The 20,855-nt window shown below is 40.9% G+C and overlaps 1 protein-coding gene across 3 annotated transcripts in view; it reads right to left on the bottom strand.

Moving 5' to 3' along the window:
• Positions 1–20,048: 20,048 nt before the first annotated feature.
• Positions 20,049–20,855, bottom strand: part of Dcdc2 (doublecortin domain containing 2) — a 213,837-nt gene continuing 213,030 nt past the window's right edge. For all 3 annotated transcript variants that reach the window (XM_040755753.1, XM_040755752.1, XM_040755755.1), the window contains exon 11: positions 20,049–20,603. In XM_040755753.1, the coding sequence (XP_040611687.1) occupies positions 20,499–20,603 (105 nt within the window). In that variant the 3' untranslated portion in view covers positions 20,049–20,498. The remainder of the gene's footprint in view (positions 20,604–20,855) is intronic.

Raw genomic sequence — 20,855 nt, 5'->3', positions numbered from 1 at the left:
AGTTTATACTCCCACTAGCAAGTCTTCTCCTTCCTCTGCATACTTACCAGCATGTGATATCATTTGTTTTAGTTCTCTTGGCCATTCTGACTAGTAAAATGAAATCTCAAAGTGGTTTAATTTGCATTTCCCTGGTGGCTAAGAATATTGAACATTTCTTTCTCATCCATTTGAGTTTCTTCTTCTGAGAACTCTTTGTTTAGTTTTATATTCTATTTCTAGTTGGGTTGTCTTCTTGATGTTGAATTTTTGTAGTTCTTTATATATTCTAGAGACTGACGCTTTATCTGATGTATAATTGATAGACTTTGTGTAGCAAGTCTTTCTCTGTACTGCCAGTTCCAAAATAGCAACACAAAGACTTCTTTTAATTATGAAAGCTCAGCCATTAGCTTAGGCCTGTCTCAACTAGCTCTTATAACTTAAATTAACCCATTTATATTAATTATGTATTGCCATTTGGCAATGCCTCTCTTTCATCTTGCACTTCCTGTTTCCTCTCCATGTCTGTCTGGGCTAACAGTGTCCTATTCAAAATGGAGTCACCATATTATGAGGGAGACAATGCCCTAACTAGACATCTTATGTCACCAAATAAAATTCCCAGTACCAGGAACAGGTTACCTTGTGTTGAATCATTGACCAAACAAGTCACATGGAACCCCCCAACATCATATTGCCAAGGCTTTTGATGTGTTCCACAACCTGATGGTAAGGCCCTATTACTACAGACAATGCTTATTTATGTCATTTACCACAGAGTGGTCAAGCTTGTGCCTAACTAGAAGCTTTATCCCTACTGACTAGCATTTATGGTACTGGAAGGTACTCTGTACACAATCAGAGGAAAACAAGTAACCATCAATATCACCCAGCTATAAAGTTTGTGACCTATAACAGCAACTTGTTTACAAAATATAACTATGTAATAGTGGCACAAATGTTGTGGGAGTAGTCAATTTTTTTTCATTGGCTTTCAGGCCCAGTCATTAGATGAAACCCATATCCAACACTGCTAAAGGGCCAACATCCTGACACTAGATAGTTCATGGGTCTAGAGGAGAACCTATTGTTAATTTCCTAAAACAGCAATAAAAGGGCTCCTAATTACACACTGCTGTAACCCATAGATCAGTGCTGGACTCAGCCCTCATCAAAGAACCTTCTTGCATCAGATGGGTGTGAATAACAAGTCTCATGACTGGAAGTGCAGAGTGAGATACCTTGGAGGAATCAGTCCTAAAATAGAATGTCTTCATCAAACTTCTCCCATCAAGGCTCAAGAATATATGGGGAAGAAGAGTCAGAAAGACTGTAAAATCCAGAGGTGGTAGATTGTTGGGCCTAAGAAAGGCTCAGATGTGAGGCCCAGTGTAAGCTCCTGAGCCTGACTTGAGTTTTGGGTTCGGATGTGAGGCCCAGTGTAACCTCCTGAGCCTGGCTAGAGTTTAGCGACCTATCTCTAACCTGTAACCTCCACATGGGGGTGACTCAGCCAGATCTGATGCAAGATTGCCCCCTGCCTAGCTACCTGCCTGCTTGGTAGAATACTATTGGCCCTTAACTCCTCAGGTCACCTTACCCTATCCCAAGATTGCCATCCTCTACCTCAGTCCCATATAAGTTCCTGCGTGTTGGAATAAATCGAGATCCTGCTTAGACAGACTCCCGACTCAGTGTGTTTTTTTTCTCCCTGGTAACTAATGGGGGGAGGGTCTGAGTCATAGACACTCACCATCCTGCTCAGCCCCTGGGAAGAGGCTGGCTGGACAGGCCCTTCCCCCGTTCTACCTGCAGAGAGGACCCTGCAGTAGATAACTCCAAGGAAATAGTGTTTTCCAGACATAATAGGACTTGTGTATATATGAACTCACAGAGACTGTGGCAGCATGCATAAGACCCGCATAATTCAAGACAGGAAGAGAACACAGGGTCTCCCCCATAACCAAGAAGCTGTCAGTAATTGATACCTGCTGGCAAAGGGAAATGAGTTCTCTCCAATGGAGTGTTCATTCCAGGAACAGTTGGCCACCACAAAATTAACTTCATGTTTGCTTGGTTGTGTTTGTTTTGCTTTATTTTGTGGGCCTTTGTTTATTTTGGCATTTTTGTCTTGTTATGTTTTGGGTTTTATTTTAGTACTTTTGTGGAGTATTTTTGAAAGTGGGGTGAGGGGAAGAACATAAAGTGGATAGCTAGGGAGAGGCAGAGGCTCTGGGAAGTGTTAGGGGAGGGGGAAAGTATGGTCAAAATGTATTGTACGAAAAACAATTTTTTAAAATGGATAAAAAGAAACTGCGATGATTGTTTTAACCAACCAGACCTCCAGATGACCTTCATCAACCTAAAGGATGCAAATAATTCTGTATCCTATGAAGAATCTAAAGGTCTTGCATACTCTAAGCTATCCTTAGATGGGATTTCTAGAATTCCTGTCAAGCGTTACTAGCTTATAGTTCATAAAAGACTCACACATAATTCAATACTTGGCTGAGAATGGCAACAGAGCCCTGGAGAGTCAGGAGTTGGGCATTCAAATCTTGCTTTTATCAATTTACAAACTGGCTACCACAATGTTCTGTGCCTTGGTTTCCTCATCTATCAGGCAAGGAGTTCCTGGAGTTGTTGGTAAGGGCAAAGCAAATAACACAGCAGATACACTTGGAGCAAAGACAAGTTATTATCTGGGATGAGTCCCACTTAAAATGCACCTGTTTACAATTTCGGTGGAGATAGAAGGCTCCCATTTGCCTGTGCACACATCTGCTCTCACCCCTACAATCACCCCTGCTGTTGGAGGCTGAAGTGATTTGGAACCTGCCAGACAGGGCACTGACCTTTTCAGCATCAAATTTAATTAAGGCTGGCAAGAAGCTTAAGTGTGATGTTTCATGTCTTCCCATGTAGTTCAGTGGGAAAGATTTATTAACTCATTAAAATGTCTTGTTAGTTATTTTCAGCAGCACAGAATGACTGTGACTCCCAGTCAGCTACTTATCCCAGAAAAAAAACTGAAATAGAATCTGACTTTATTGACTTCCCAGACTGGAGTCTGCATGGCCAGACCACGTTGATACAACATCAGGATAAAGTGAGTCAACAAGTACGGGAGGTAATTCACACTGTCCTTCTTCTGGAACCACACAGGAGGCTGCCAGTGTGCCATGTGGAGGCATTTCAGGCTCACACCTCATCCTGCTTCTTCTTTATGTGAGGAGGGAGCTGATCAACCAGGATTCAAGGAACTAAGACTGACCTGTGGCCTGGCCTTGCTTCCTATCAGCCAAAGCCAGAGTCCATGAGCCAGAAGCTCAGCTGCCTAACTTCCAACTTGGCCCACACATTGCTTCCATTTCTAAAGTACAACCTTGCCTGCTTTGTCCCAACCCCTTATTCAAGATGTGATGGTAACCTCCTTTAAAGAGGCTGCCTGTTAAGGAAGAGAGCCGGCAAACTTCACTTTATTCTTGTGGCAATAATAAACTTACACTGACGTGTGTGTGTGTGTGTGTGTGTGTGTGTGTGTGTGTGTGTCGATAACTTGAGGGAGTCAGTTTTCTCCTTCTCATCACATGTGTTCCAGGGATTGAACTCAGGTCATCAGGCTTGGAAGCAATTGTTCTTACCCATTGAACCATCTCATTCATATTTTTGGTCTCAGGTCTTTCTGGGGTTATCTGATGAGATCAGAACCCAATAATGCAGTAGCCAATCACAGGAGCTGAGAAAGGTCAATCTTTGACTTACTAGTTGTGAACATTGAAGCTAATTATTTACTCCACATCTCACACACTTCTAAAATAAAATGGACTTGGATGTAATGACAGCCCCTTCTTCATAGGGCTTTTGTAAGATGTTCAAAAGAAAAGAACCTAGAAGACAATGTCTATCAGACAGTCAAGAAATCACTTCAGTGCTGCCATTTGTGTGGTTGCAGCTGTCTGTCATCCTTGAGCTGACTGTCACCAATCTTGACATGGCTGTTGTCACAAGCTCCTGAGGGGCAGGAGCCTGCTGCTCACTCACAGTGCCAAGCAGAGATTGATATCCAATAGAATTATTTTGATGAAGAATAATGAGTGGAAAGTTTGCCCAAAATGATCTGGGTTTTGTTTTTTTTAAAGTGTGTGTGTGTGTGTGTGTGTGTGGTGTAGTGTGGTATATATGTGTATGGGGGTGATATGTGCATTGTATGTGTGTGTATGTATGTGGTATATATATTGTATGTGTGTGGTGTATAGTGTGTGTGGGTGTATAATGCCATAAAGTTATAACTTTACAGTAATATAATAACCAGATAGGCATTGGGTTTCCACTGATACATGTAGGACCGCTTTACAAATAAACACATTTATGCGTAGGAATTTCCTACCATGCCAGACACGTCACCTGTAGCTGTTCAACACTGGCAACACAGGTTGGGATGTATAATTATGAAGGCTCTAGGTTAGCCATAAAGATAAGTGCCCTCCCACAAAGCTTCATGTGTAAACAGTTGTTATTCAGTGTTGTACAGTTAGACAAAGCTAATGCCAAGAGAACGAAAAATCACCCATTAGATGGGCAGCTTGTTCTCTTCCCAGTGGAACAGGAAGCAAAGAGAGGCCAGTGTAAGAATTAGTGCCAGAGTATAGCCCACAGGGCCAGTCCCCAACTGGCCACTTCTTCCAGTGAGGTTCTACCTCCTAAAGCACCCTCAAACTCTCATAACAGCACCACCAGTTATGAGACTATAGGAATATTTTGTCTTTAAACCACAACAGCTAAAGGACAATAAAATACATGCTACCCATTTCAACAAATACCAGTCACCTACTGTGAGGTAACTGGTAAACATGCTGATACCTTCTGTCTTAGGTGGGGTTTCTATTGCTGTGAAGAGGCACCATGACCATGGCAACTCTTATATAGGAAAACATTTAATTGGGGCTGGCTTACAGTTCCGATGTTTAGTCCATTTGTCATCATGGCAGAAAGCATGGTAGTACACAGGCAGACATGGTGCTGGAAAGGCAACCAAGAGTTTTACATCTGGATAGGCAGGCAGCAAGAAGAGGAATGAACCACCAGGCTTGGCTTGAAGATTTAAAATCTTAAAGACCACCCCCAGTGACACACTTCCTCCAATAAGGCTACACCTCCTAATGGTGCCACTCCCTTTCAGCCTATGGGGGCCATATTCATTCAAACCACCACACCTATAAACTGTTAAAAGCTCACACAGACAAATGCCTCATTCACTCCTAAAGGTGGGAACTTCTTTTTCAACCAGTGCACTTAGAAAATGTCTGCAACCCTAGGTTCTAGATCCCTCTTTTATCTACATATGAATACAATAACTTTGCATCTCTCCAGCCCTGGCTGTTAAGAAACCATTGGTTACTGAATACTCCCAAAGAGTAAGACTTGGCCACTACTCTGGCATATTCAGAAAGGAGCAGGTCTTTGTAGAACACCACAGAACCCAGCACCTTGATAATTAATATTCAAGATGGAGAGGACTGAAAGAAAAAGATATTTCTTCCCACCATGGAATCCCTCACATAACAACTGCTTTAAGAACTAGGAATTCAGAACAACCTGATAATAGATACCTACAAATAGCATGCAAAGCTTGGTATCCACCTTCTTCTGTTTTAAGGTTTATTTTTACTTAATGCCTATGACTGTTTACACACATGTATGTCTGTGCATCACATGCATGCCTGATGCACACATCAGTCAGAAGAGGGTGTCAGATTCTCTGAGTTACATAGATTGTGGTGAGTCACCATATGTGTGCTGGGAATCAAACCTAGGCCCTCTGTAACAAGTGCTCTCAGCCACGGAGCCAGCTCTCTAACTCTTTCACCTTAATACTTCTTCATGAAAACAAATAAGTCTATGAAAAACCAAGGTGCAACACTGCCACGTGCAGGTCTCAGACTTACACTAGTCAAGTGTAAGAAATCCAAAGGTCATCATTCATTGAGCTGAAGTGGGGGATTCAGCAGGCAGTGAGATCTTAAAGGGATCTTGTGAAGACTGGAGACCTAAAATATGAGGGGAAAAAAGCTGGAAAACCCCAACAGAGGCTACTGAGACAGACTCAAAGCACTGGTGCAGAGAAATTCAGAGGGTTCAAGAGCAACTATGGCTCCTTACTACACCAAAATACACACCTCTGAGAAAGCATTAAACATGCAGGAAAGACACAACACCTGAAGTTGTATATAAGACAACAGAGCATTGCAGAAAAGCCAGTGCTAGGCAAATGAGCCAGTTGGTGTTATTTTGAAGGGGTTGGTGGAAGAAAAAGGGGCACTCCAAGATGTATTTTAGGCTTAGCAAAAGCAGCAGGGGAATCAGCCTCTGGTGAACTGACTGCCCATTGCTTCACAAAAGGTCTCTTTATTGTTACACAACATCTACCTTTAGCAAGCAATTTTCACACATCAAAATGTTTTATCTGGAGTTGTTTGAAGGAACCATTTGCCTAATCAGTCTTTAGCCATGAGACCTCCTGGCATGCCTGGTCTTCTCATTACTAAGTTTTGCAAAGATCTGGAATCCTTCAGGAAGAACTCTAAGAATTACTGACTTTAAACAAAAGGCAGTTCAAAGCCTGGCTCTGTGTGATATCTTTCCCTACATGAGCCAAAGCATCAAATCTGTGCAGTGGGGCCATTATTTTGCTCAGCTCTCTCGTGCTCTGGCCCACTTCCTCTCTCAGATATGTATCTTCTAATCAACTCCCTCGATTCTGCTACAAATATATGTCTGCTCAACCCTTTGTTCCAGGACACAAGAAGCTGAACCCCCCCCCCTGGAAGCACCCTAGGATGCCTTGATGTCAGCAAGGATTGGGACCATGAAACATCTAGGGCTCTGGCAAAACTGAAATGTGAATCCTCTCCTGAGCTAGTTCCATAAACCAGAGTCTAAGGGCCTTGTGTAGATAATAAAATCACAATTTCAAAAGTGCAAGCTATACAATGACAGGAACTTCTTAGGGTGAGCAGACACAGCACTGCAGTCAAATGAACAGGCACAGGCAATCACTTCACAATTGTGCTTGTCATCGAGCATCTAGACATAAAGTTATACGATATGATTGGTAATATGATTACCAACTTGATAGGATCTAGACTCATGAGGAGACAAGCTTCCTGCAACATATGAGAGAGATTCTCTAGATAAGCTTACCCTTTGGTCATGTGGATGGGGATTTTCTTGATTGGGTGAACTGAAGTGAGAAGACCCACTTTCCTGTCTTGCAGTGACTCAGATAAGGGAGGGGACAGCTTTGCTTTTTACACGTTTGTCTTCATACCTGGCAAGTTTGTCATCATGCTACTGTCACCACTGCTTTCATTCTTCACTGACAACAGAACCCAACTTCTTAAGCCTTCCAGTGTGGACTAAAAATCAGTCACCATTGAGGAATCCTCCAGACCCTTGGTGCCAAATTGGACTACTGAGGTCCCCCCGTCTCGTGGGCCCCTCATATAGTTGTTAAACTATACAGATTGAATCACTAAGTCTATCTAGTAAATGACCATTTAATATATGTTCATTCTATCAGTTCTGTGTCGCAGGAAGGGATAGAAATCATGTCAGAACAATTACTCTAAACTGACAAAAGAACAAATTGAAAAGAATCAAACTCCTGGAAATTAAAAAAAAGTAACCTTTAATTTAAAAAGCAAAGAAAGAAACAAGTAGTAGATTCAAGACAGCTAAAGGAAGATGAAGGGAACTGAAGGAAGATTGAAATAATTACCCACAATTCTATGCAAGATCCACAGGAAAAATACAAAAGAGATGAAGACTTGGCAAAGATGTTATATTCTGTTATGTATTGAGGACGAGTTAGAGGGAAAAATAGATATGGAGTTGAGACAGCACTTAAAACAGCTCCTAATAATTCCAGTGGCCACACACAATGACCAGAGACTTGCTGGTCTTTTCTCATAAAACACATCTGACTCAAGCTTTTGTAATTGAGTCTGTTACTAAATTAAGTAACTAGTCATTTGTTAAATATTACTGTCATTTTGATCTAGCCAGTTGATCCAACAGGACCCTTGGTTCCTTTGATATGTTTTGGTATGTTATAAAGACCCCCCCACTCCTGCATCTCTGCTGACGGGGAAAATAGTAGTCATATCTGCCATTTCCTCACTGCGATATTTTCTCAACACTGGAGGAGACATCTCAAAGACTTCCACTTGGCCTTTCCTCCTTGGTAGCTCTTATTCTACAGCACATGGGGATTAAGTGGCAGTCCACCTGCTGTTAGTGATATTACCATGACTTTAGTAGAAATCGCCACTGCATGTGTCTGTGGATACAGTGCACCCTTTATGTCATCCACCTCGGCCAGTGCTTCATTTGTCACTCAGTTCTCATGTATCCCTCTTTCTTTAAGAGAATGGAGTCTAGAGAGATTGCTCAGTAGTTAAAAACATCGGTTGTTCTTTCAAAGGGCCCAGGTTCAATTCCCAGCACTGACATGGCAACTCACAACCATCTGTAACTCCAGGCCCAGTGGATCTTACACTCTCATCTGGCCTCTGCAGATACCAGGCATACATATGGTACACAGACATCCATACATATAAAAGGTTTTAAAGATCTTAAAAACATAGAAGAGACCACTATGTCACTTTAATGACTCCAAACCATTGTTAATATGGAACTGTTATCCAACAGTGGTCAAAAAGCATGGGCCTGGCCCTGTCATTAGTTCATGGTTCTCTAATGTCAATAACATCTTTGTGGGGGCATTGTCAAGCCACCCATAGGAATCCACTAGTCTGTTCAACTAAGGGAACTAAATGTTATTAGGCTGAAAACCAGGCAAAGAATTTGACTGCCAGGCCTCATGACTCAAGCTTGTCAATCAAGCTATTTAGAAGGAAGTAACAGAGGAGTAGAAGGTTCAGCATCTGCCTGGGTTGCAGTATGAGTTCAAGGCCAGCCTGAGCAACTCAGTGAGGCCACTTCCAAACAAAAATCCAGAGAGATCTGGTTCTATAACTCAGCAGTAGATAAACTTGGCTAGTACTAGGTAAAGGTTCTTTGACTATTAATAGAGACAACACCCTTTAACTTTCCAATCAGCAGTTTTCTCCATGGATAATACAAAGATTTAATTTAATGTTTTTTTCTTACATTCATGTGCACCGCACATATGCCTAGTGCCTGGGAATGTCAGAGAGTGCTTTGGGTCCCTGGAACTGAAGTTATGGATAGGTGTGAGCCACCATGCTTCTGGGAACTGAATGAGGATCCTCTGTAAGAGAAGCAAGTGCTTTTAACCGCTGAGCCTCTTCTCCAGCCCCTACTCATCAATTATGTGTGTGTTCAAGTGTGTGTGTGTGTGTGTGTGTGTGTGTGATATGATAGTTTCTACCCTACATCACCTTAAAACACCACAATTAGGGACTCAAATAATGACTCAGCAGGCAAAGAGCTTGCTGAGAATTCACTTCCCGGGATCCACATAAAGGTGGAAAGACAACGTTAACTCCTGAAAGTTTTCTCTAACACACACACACACACACACACACACACACAAAGACAGATACACAACCACCTTGATAAACTGTCTGTACTCTATGCCCTCCAAACACCCCTATCTTATTTAGGAGACTCACTTAAGCATGCCAGCATCAATATATATTTGTCCCTTCCCCCATAGTTTATCATGCCAATCTGGTGTGACTATTTAGTTTAACTATACAGATATTGGTGGATATCAGGTTCAGTGGGCACCTCCACAGAAGTCCTTCCGATTTTTTGAAGGGCTGTGGGGTTGAGAGGTTTTATTCTACAGTCAAAGTTAGATATGAATTTGGTCTCAACTCATTGCTATCTATCTACTTCTGTCTCCCAAATGCTGGGACATAGGAAATGAGCCACTACTCTTGGCTTCTCACTTGAATTTTTAAGGCATATTCAAAGAGAATTATCTAACACCATAGTCTTTCTTTGGGTTGTATTTTCCTATATGCCTCCAAATCCCAGACATGCTGCACCAGTTAATGTTAACACATCCCTTTCCATTTCTATGCCATCACAGTCAACCACAGGAGACAATCTGCAGTTAAAGGCTATACCCTTTCAAACCCTCACATACCCCCAGAGGATGGACTTGTTACTTAGCTGAAGCTCACTCTGAAAATCTGCTTTCAAAACCTATGCTATTCCGGTTCCTCTATTTTAAGTTGAGTGTTCTAGTTGCAGAAATGAGATGGACATTATTATATAGACTTATGAATGGGGCATTCTTAAGAAGTATGAGAGAAGCAAGAGTGGGCTGATGGAAGAAAACAAGGATACACCCAACTGAAAATTACCTCCAGAAGCTTTGGAATAGAAACTGCACCAGAGTCAATCCCACCTGAAGCAAGACACTGAAGTTTTTGTTTCCCATGCCAGTCAGTCTTTGGGTGCAAGCCAATAATGTGGGAATGAACCTCCCGGTCATTACACTGTCCCTCTGAATGGGGAAAAGCGTCCAAGTACTCAGTGCTCACAGCAGTTGGTGGATGGATGCACCAGTCAATCAACGGGGACTTGGAAGGGACAAGCATTCCCAGAGCTATCCTTTGGGCCGTGAGTCAAAGAATAAGGAAATTCAGGAAAGCTCTTTATAATCAAATTGCAGTCACAAATATTTTATCTCAAAATTTCTTGTTCTCACTGGTGTGAAACATGCTGGTACATTCAAAACCTCAAAAACACATGTCAGAAAGGGAAGAAGCCAAAATGCAATTAGCAAGGCGCTCAGCTGAAGGAGTTACAGCAAACACAAAAACAGAAGGAAATATTAGTGATAAGAACAGAGGAAGATGCCGGGTATTGGTGGCGCACACCTTTAATCCCAGCACTCGGGAGGCAGAGGCAGGCAGATCTCTGTGAGTTCGAGGCCAGCCTGGTCTACAGAGCAAGTTCCAAGATAGCCTCCATAGCCATAGAGAAACCCTGTCTCAAAAAACCAAAACCAAAAACAAACAAACAAACAAAAAGAACAGAGGAAGGTAACTAAACAGAAAGCAAATGGTACCCAAAATTTAAAAAAAATGTTCTCAAAACTGTATTACAGATAGATATTTCCCAGTTGGCAGAGTGCTTGGGTTGCAGGAAGCCATGGGTTTGACCCCAGCACAGTGTTAAGTGTTCATGATGATACAATTCTGTAATTCCTGGGATAGCAACTGGTGCCATGAACCAAGGTGGGCAACGTGGGAGTACAAGTACATCTTCCAAGAATAGGACATTTGACTTGGAGGAACCAAGATGCCTAGTCAAAAGCTGTATTCAGAGGACTTGGGAAACCCGGCTAGCAGTCAGTCAGTTTGGAAGTCACAACACATAAGGGGTTGTTAAGGTAATGAATGAGATTGCTCGGGGAAGACTCTGGGACTTGAAAGAAAGGCAAAGAAGTCAGTAAATGAGCAGAGAACCAGGGGAACCAGTGCAAGCCTAACTTTTACCTGCAGCCCAAAGGAGCAACTTGAGGGAACAAATGAAAGGCTCAGCAGGTAAGAGCAGCTGCTGACCTCTGACTGACCCAGAACCCATAAGGTAGGAGGGAAATCCAACTCCTGCATACTTTTGTCCCCTGACCACCATGTCAATGGTGAAGGGGGAGTTTTTAAAAATCAAATACGTATTTAAAGGAACAATGATTGCCAAGCAGGGTAAACTTACCCTTGTGGTCCCAGCATGGAAGGCTGAGGCAAGAGAAAAGTTGTGAATTTGAAACCAGCCTGGGCTACACGGTAAGTTTCAGGCCTCGGAGGACTACAGAGTGAGATCAGGTTTCAAATGAATACAACAACAACAACAACAAGAATAAAAAGCCAGGGCTGATGAAGAGATGACTCCACAGTAAGGATCCAGATTCAGTTCCCAGCACAGCAGCTCACAACCACCTGTAACTCCAGCTCCAGGGAATCTGACACCTTCTTCTTGCCACCCCAAGGTACCCACACACATGGCACACACAGACACATGCACATACAGAAAAACAAAATAATCAAGCCCAATAAATAAATAAGTGAAACAGTGAAAACCAGAGATCATTGCCTCATCTAGTTTTAAACTTACTGTTTTGCTTTTTTCTTGCATTTTCATGTCATTTTTCTTGCTATCAAACCAATGGATTTGTTAGATCAGCCAGAAGTGCTAGGCATCCCTGTATCATTTGTCTTCCTAAGGGAAGATTGAGTTTGACTATGAGAGCATTGGAGAGACTGTGTAACAATTTAATAGACTGATGCCTCATTAGAGGAAGAAACTCCACTCAGAAGCCTGAAAGAGAGCTGTGTTTATTCTCATAAACAAGTATAACAGATGCATGCAAGCAATGTTGCAGTGCCTTGTGGAGGATCTATTGGTGTCAGCTGGGAGACGTTTCTGACATTGATTAACCATGTCTGCAAAGTGGTCTGACTCTGGTAGTTTAGATACCCGTTTCCCGGCTATAGTTTGCTTTCTGCTCCAATGGAATGACCAAGGTGAGCTCATGTGTCCAAGAGATGCTTAAGTACATGCTCTACACTCATGGCAACCAAATCATGGAGGTTTTGTGTCTGTTTCTTAATCATGGAGGGGGAAACAAAACTATTTAAAAGGAAGCAGTGAACAGTCCCATAAACTGAATTTGAGTGAAACTCTTTGTAAAAGTATACATTTATTTCTGTGGTTGTCTGTATACAAAATACATGTCATGAGTATCACAAAACGTCTGAACTTGTGCATCTCTAAATATATTTCATAAAATAAAGAAATAACAACTTTAATAAATCTGAATTTTTATCAAATAAACATGCATATGAAAGTATAAAAAAATTACATGATGGAGCTTAATGTCTATTCTATATACAAACAGAAGTATCCTCTAACGAGCTGAATACCTACATAGGTCTGTGTTATATCTATTGTGTTCCTGGAGAATGCTACAAAAGGAATTCACACGTGAAATATTAACATCATGATTATCATATGGGAAAGCTGAACACTTATGTTACCTACATGAAAATACTCATCTACTCACAGGACAGGCAGGGTATACAAACAAACATTTTAGAATGTGCTCTGATACAGAAATGAAAGCTACAACTCATAATTTGATCACAACACATACTTTTCCTGAAAAAACAAAAAGACATTCTAAATGTAATAAATGCTACAGAAATTATGAGCTTAATTTAATTTTTTACATAGGGCATTAAAAAGTACCCATTAATATGTGCATGTCAGCAACTTGAGATGCAAGGAAAATACAAAAACAACAGAGCTTCCTGCAACCTTCTCAAGTTGATCACTGCCACTCCCATTTTTTGACAAAAACTGAAACAGCCAATTAAACCATATATTTCAAACTGATAAACCTGCACAGAATTCATTTCATCCTATTCACAGAACAAAGCTAGTCAGCCATTGGCTCCAAAGACCAGAGCCCACTAGTCTCCCCAGGATTTTTTTTTTTTGGTTTTTACGAGACAGGGTTCCTCTGTATTGTTTTGGAGGCTATCGGTCCAGCCCAGCCTCGAACTCACAGAGATCCACCTGCCTCTGCCTCCCGAGTGCTGGGATTAAAGGCGTGCGCCACCACCGCCCAGAGGATTTTTTTATATTAAAAATTTTTATTTTTAAATATAAATTCAAATTAGAAACAAGGTTTCTTCACATGTCAATCTCACGTCCCTCTCCCTTTCCCTCCCCTCCTCCCACCCCCTCCCACCACACACCCAATACCCCCTCCTTTCCCCAGGGAGGGTGAGTTCTTCTATGTCTCCGCAGGATTTTAAAAGTGCTTTTTTTCCTTATTATTTTTAATTCTTTCTTAATTCCAAGCTCTCCTACAAGTGTTATGACTCCTCAAAAACAATAATTTATTTCCTCCCCAAAATACAGGGACATGCTTTCATTCTCTACTTGTCTTTCAGACTTCATGGGGGTAAAATGTACTATGCAAAAGCAAGACCCATCTATATGCCAAGGTATTTTTCGAAAGCAAAAAACATTTATGAACATGACAGTCAGTAAGAAGAAACTCCGGAGGTCTCTAGTTAGAAAAACAGACTAACTTTCAAAAAAATGGTTCCACCCCCAGGGACATTGTATTTCAATCACACCATGTTGTACCCAGTTTCTGGGCACAAGGAGGTTTTCTTTCCCCAACCCCCCTAAAGTACACATAGTACTTTAGGATGCTACAAAATTGTAGTCTGTCATCAATTTAGGGAACTAGATACACATCTCTCATTTTTAGAATGAGACTAAAACTAATTTTAGCATTCCTTCCTATTTGTTTTAGACAGGTCTCTTACAGCTCAGACTAGCCTGGAACTCATTATGTAGCTGAAAATGACCTTGAACTTCTGATCCCTTTACTTCTACCTCTAGAGCACTGGGATAATAGGCATGTGCCACCATGCCTAGTTTAAATGATGCTGGTAGCTTTCTTATTTGGGAAAAACATTTTATCTCTTGGTCTCAGGAAAGCAATACTAAAACACTGTGTTAACAGCAGACTTTCAGTGTTTGCTCTCACACTGTTAGCATTGCTTCACCCCGTGTGAGAGTCTTGCTGTATGAACATCAGTGAGGAGTCCCTAATGTCTGGCAGTGTATGGGTGTACCCATCAAAGTACTGATATGCATCTACATTATGTTTTCTCTTTTGTTCTGATAGGCACCAGGTCAGATGAGGAGCTTTCTACTCAGTGATTAGTTCACCTTTCCACTTTGCTTTTGCTACTTTAACAACAACAAGAAAAATGTAGAATCAATTCTTTAGAAGAAATATTTAGCATGATGGATGTGCCTTCTGGTAACATGATGAATATACCTTCTGATTTTTCTGCAATGGCAAGTTTAGCTTTAGCTTTGAGTGGGTAGGTGGGTGGGTTGGTTGGCAGGTGGGTTGGTAGGTCAGTTGGTTTTTAAGACAGGGTATCAAGCTCCAAAGATTAGCTACGAACCCACTATGTGGCAAAGGATGACTTATAATTCTTGATTCTACTTCCAGCTCCCAGATTGTGAGATTACAAGTGTGAGCTAGTTGTGCCTGACTGCAGCCAGTTTTAAGCACATTGATCTTCTCTAAATGAAATTCACCCTCTGTGTATAAGACAGGTTGTCTAAAGAAAATGATGGCTCTACATGTATTTATTTAACTGGGGAAGGGGAGGCTTTGTACATGTGCATGCCACAGTGTAGAGCATCAGGCCTGGTAGCAAGCACCTTAGCTACTGAGCCATTTTGCCAGCCCTCTAAAGAAAAACTTGAAGTCCAATTTGTTAGATATTAGGATAGCTACATCAGTTTGTTTCTTGGATCCATTTGATTGGAAAATCTTTTCCCAACCATTTACTCTGATGTATCATCTGTCTTTGAAGTTGAGGTGTGTTTCTTGTATGCAGCAGAAGGATGGATTCTGTATTCATATCCATTCGGTTAGCCTGTGTCTTTTTATAGATGAGTTAAGATCATTGATATTGAGGGATATTAATGATCATTGATTTTTATTCTTGCTTGTTTTGGGTTTGTTGTTGGCTGTGGTATTGTGTGTGGATCCCTCCTCCTTAGGTAAAGTGGGACTATCTATTGCCCATGTTTTCATGAGTGCAGTTAGCTTGCTTTGGTTTTCCTTCCCGAACATTCTGTAGGGATGGATTTGTGGATATGTATTATTTAAATCTGGTTTTGTCATGGAATAGCTTGTTATCTCCATCTATAGTGATTGAAAGCTTTTCTGGATATAGTAGTCTGTGTTGGCATCCAGGGTCCCTTAGTGTTTGGAGAATGTCTATCCAGGACTTTATGGCTTTCAAGGTTTCCATTGAGAAGTCAGATGTAATTCTGATAGGTCGGCCTTTATATGTTACTTGGCCTTTTCCCTTTGCTGCTCTTAATATTTTTTCTTTATTCTGTAAGTTTGGTGTTTTGATTATTGTGTGTCAAGGGGATGTTTTTGTGGTCCATCTCCTTTGTGTTCTGTAAGCTTCATGTGCTTTCATTGGCATGTCCTTCTTTAGATTTGGAAAGTTTTCTTCTATGATTTTGTTGAATATATTTTCTTCACCTTTGAGCTGGGCTTCTTTGCCTTCTTCTATACCTATTATTCTTAGGTTTGGTCCCTTTATCTGATTTTTGACAAAGAAGCTAAAATTATACAATGGAAAAAAGAAAGTATCTTCAACAAATAGTGCTGGCAAAACTGGATACTGGTGTGCAGAAGACTGCAGATAGATCCTTATCTATCACCATGCACAAAACTTAAATCCAAATGGATCAAATACCTTAACATAAATCCAACCACACTGAACCTCTTAGAAGAGAAAGTGGGAGGTACCCTTGAAAGAATTGTTATGGGAGATCACTTCATGAACATAACACCAGCAGCACAGACACTGAGATCGACAATTAATAAATGGGAACTCCTGAAACTGAGAAGTTTCTGTAAGGCAAAGGACACAGTCAATAAGACAAAACAGCAGCCCATAGAATGGGAAAAGATCTTCACCAACCCCACATCTGAAAGAGGACTGATTTCCAAAATATACAAAGAACTCAAGAAGTTAGTCACCAAAACATTAAACAATCCAGTTAAAAAGTGGAGTATAGAGCTAAATAGAGAATTCTCAATAGAGGAGTCTAAAATGACTGAAAGACACTTAAGAAAGTGCTCAACATCCTTAGCCATTAGAGAAATGCAAATCAAAACAACTCTGCGATACCATCTTACACTAGTCAGAATGGCTAAAATAAAAAACACCAATGAAAATCTATGCTGGAAAGTATGTGGAAAAAGAGGAACGCTCCTCTATGGCTGGTGGGAGTACAAACTTGTGCAGCCACTTTGGAAATCAGTATGGTGGCTTCTCAGGAAAATGGGAATCAGTCTACCTCAAGATCCCACAATTCCACTCTTGGGCATATACCCAAAGATGAACATTCATACAAAAAGGACATATGTTCAACTATGTTCATAGCAGTGTTGTTTGTACTAGCCAGAACCTAGAAGCAACCTAGATGCCTATCAACCAAAAATGGATGGAGAAAATGTAGTACATTTACACAATGGAATATTACTCAGCAGAAAAAAAAAGAAATCTTGAAATTTGCAGGCAAATGGATGAATCTGGAAGAAACCATCCTGAGTGAGGTAATCCAGTCACAGAAAGACAAGCATGGTATGTACTCACTCATATATAAATATTAGACATAGAGCAAAGGACTATCAGACTATAATCCATACCACCAGAGAAACTAGGAAACAAGGAGGTACCTAAGAGAGGAAATATACAGTCCCTCGAAGAAGACAAAAGGGACAAGAACTCCTGAGAAAATTGGGAGGGGGGAGAAATGGGAAGGAGGGAGGAAAAAGAGAAGGGGAGAAGAGGAGGGGGAGGAGAACAAGAGGGATCAGGAAGTCTGAGTCACGGGAGGAATAGAGAAGAGTAAAAAAGGAGATACCTTAACAGATGGAGCCAGTATAGGCTTAAAGAGAAATCTGGCACTAGGGAAATTTCCAGAGATCAACAAGGATGACCCCAGCTAAGAATCTAAGCAGTAGTGGAGAGGCCACCTTTGATGCCCTTCCCCTATTATGAAATTGATGACTATCATAATTGCCATCCTAAAGCCTTCATTCAGTAGCTGATGGAAGCAGAAGCAGGCACCCACAGCTAAACATTGAGCCATACTTCTGGAATCCAGTTGTAAAGAGGGAGGAGGGATGAGCAAAGGGGTCATTACCATGCTAGAGAAACCTACAGAAACAACTGACCTGACCTAGTGAGAGCAGGGACCCCAGTCACAAAGCTGGGGAACCAACATTGGACTGAACCAAGACCTCTGAATGCGGGTGCCAGCTAGGAGACCTAGGCAGGCTATGGGACCTCTAACAGTGGAACCAGTATTTATCCCTGGTGCAAAAATGGACTTTGGGACACCATTCCCTATGGGATACTATTTAAGCACAGATACATGGAGGAGGGCCTAGGCCCTCCCCCAAATGATGTGATATGCTTTGATGATCCCCCATGGAAGGCCTCACTATACTTGGAGTGTGGGTGGAGATGGGTTGGGGGGCAGTGGAGGGCATGGGAGGATCTGAGGGAGAGGGAATGGCAGGATTGATATGTAAAATATTGTTTCTAAATTAAAAAAAAAAAGAAAAACTTCAGGTTTCTGGATTTGGGGCCCTACCATAGGATAGACGGCATAAAACATGTCAGTGTCACCTCACAGTTGTGCACCCACAGAAATATGTGACTGAGCTTAAGTCACATGTATGAATTAACCCTTTCAGAATAAAGCTGGACACAGGACCGTATCATGTTCTTCCTATGGATGAGTCTGGCATTCTGACACTAAAAAATAAAATGCAAGACAAACGTTTTGAATAACAAGTCTTCTTGAGACGTTGGAGAGCACAGAGAAGAGGAGGCTGCCCTGTAGTAATAGTAGCAGGAAGGTGATGGGCATGCAATAATGGCTTCAACAGATGCCAAGCATGTAACACACCCCTCCCTGAAGGTGACATCAGTCAAAGTCACTTCTGGCCAAGTACTAAACTCCCAATGTTTCAATTCCACAGCAAACCAGTGATCATAAGTGTCTTTAAAATGGAAATATGGCTAATACATCAGTGATATAAAATTAAAACTGAGAAATTGCAAGAAGAGAATCAATTTGAGGGTTAGTTCAAATTTCTTATGTTCAATTGTATAAGATGTTTGTATCATCAACCCCAGACTCCAGAATTTCACATCAGAAGGCCAGCTTCTCTTTTCCCTACCAGTGCAAGATGGCTGCTGACAGTCCACGTGTGCAATACTGTCACATTTGGAAAAGTAAGATGGTACAGAGAAAGCACAATCCAGATTGTGTCCCAGTTAAAATCCATCCTCCCGGATTACCAGGCCCTGTGTCAGGATCTCTTTCAAATACTGTGACATCATAAGCTCTGTTCATACTTTCTATTTATGGAAAATCAAAATAGTTTTTGAGGGAAACGCATCTATTTTCTATATTACTTTAGTATATATAACTCATGACTATTTTTCTTCCAGATGGTTGGTTGTGAAATCTGGAGGAGAAAACAATCTTTTAGACTTACAATAGCAATGGATCTTACAAAAGCACTAGAAGTTAAAATTTCCCAGTTTAAATCCTCTATATGAGTAAAACTATATTCTTTAAAATGAAAAAAAAAACATGTTATTTCTATATTTAGGGAAGAGGCACATTTCCCTACTATGATCATCAAACTAATGCAATTATCGTTACCCTCATCTATACCTCATAAGGTGAAAGCACATTAATTTAACCTATCCACAAAGTAAAATTGGGAGCTATGGAAAAAAATTGAGTTTTTTGCCAGTTTCCATCAAATTGAATCTAAATTTAAAGAAAAGAATCTGCTTGAAAGGCTAAAAAAGGCTTAAAATATGTTTGAAAGTCTAAAAGGTTGGGAGAAGGATGGATGCATGGATGGATGGATAGATGGATGGATGGATGGATGGATGGACGGACAGATGGACAGACAGACAGACAGAAGGATGGAGGGAGATGATATCCCTCCCTGTCTGGCAGCCCTGACAGAAACACAGTACAAAGTAAAGGAACTGGGTGATCAGAAACTCTTCTACTTGTTGCTTCCTGTTCTAGTCCCTTGTATTTAATAATACATATATATATATATATATACATATGTTTAATTTTGGAAAGAATTCAATCAACCAATATTGAGTTTCCAACAGCATATAGGAAAGGAAAGGTTTTGTTCCTGATACAAACAGACTAGACCAGTGAATATCTCAGGATTTCCAGATCTCACTCTCTTGTTCCTGCCTGAGAATGTGCCACAGGACACACACCTGGTGTGAATCACCAAGGCCCTGTAGAAGTATTTCCTCCCCTTAGAAGACTGTTTTAACTTTGCCAGAGATAGACCTTGGCAGGAGAAAAAAAAGGAATGTCAATAGCTTCAGGACATTTGGATCCATTGCCATCTTCAAATTATCTCTGAAACTAAATTGTAATTTGTTCAATCAACAGTTTATTGCTTTAAGAACATAATACATGTTTTCCTATTATCAATTCTTTAAAAATCTATACTTCCCTAGATAAATGCTTTAGAACAAGCTGCCAATATTCTTGCTTCCAAGTCTATAATAAAGTATCTAATGGGAGCAAGGCCACATCCTTCTCCTATACAAACACAGGTAGTCAGCTGTCTTAAGGTACAAATCCCCTCTGTCTCGCTCATTTGATTCTTTTAAAGGATTTTTTTTTACATCTGTCATAAACATAAGTCATTCTGCTTTGAGCTACAAATTTCCTAACTTTCCTTCCATTTAGCTTCTATTTTGAAAATTCAGAAGGTAGTGATATTGCTACATCTACCTTACAGAGGTGCCATGTTCATTATTCAAGTATTACATCCCTTCATGCTCTTACAACCCAGGTATTGCCTGCTTTAAAACCATCTATGCCACAGCAGAAGAGTCCTTGTTTTGTTCATTCTCTTCATTTTCTTGAGGACTGGTGATTGTCACTTCTGGTCTTGGTGGTCTTTGAGCATCTAAGTCAGCCTGAAAAAAAAAATAGACCAAAACAAGTATTGCTTCATGAGAATAATAAAGTTCACATAAATGTCCCTTTAACCAGTAAGTAAGTATTCAACTACAAACTATCCCTCATTTTCCCTTGGTTTTAGTCAATCATTTCTCCAAGCTAGCTACTTTCAGCTGTTTATTTGTACTGACAACTCATGTGACCGTACTCCAATATGTGTTTTAAAATCAGGTGTGGCAGCACATATCCATAATCCCAGCACTTAAGAG

Source organism: Mesocricetus auratus, unplaced genomic scaffold, assembly GCF_017639785.1.
Source record: "Mesocricetus auratus isolate SY011 unplaced genomic scaffold, BCM_Maur_2.0 Super-Scaffold_100013, whole genome shotgun sequence".
Lineage (NCBI taxonomy): Eukaryota > Metazoa > Chordata > Mammalia > Rodentia > Cricetidae > Mesocricetus > Mesocricetus auratus.
This window is presented reverse-complemented; position numbering and strand designations above follow the sequence as displayed.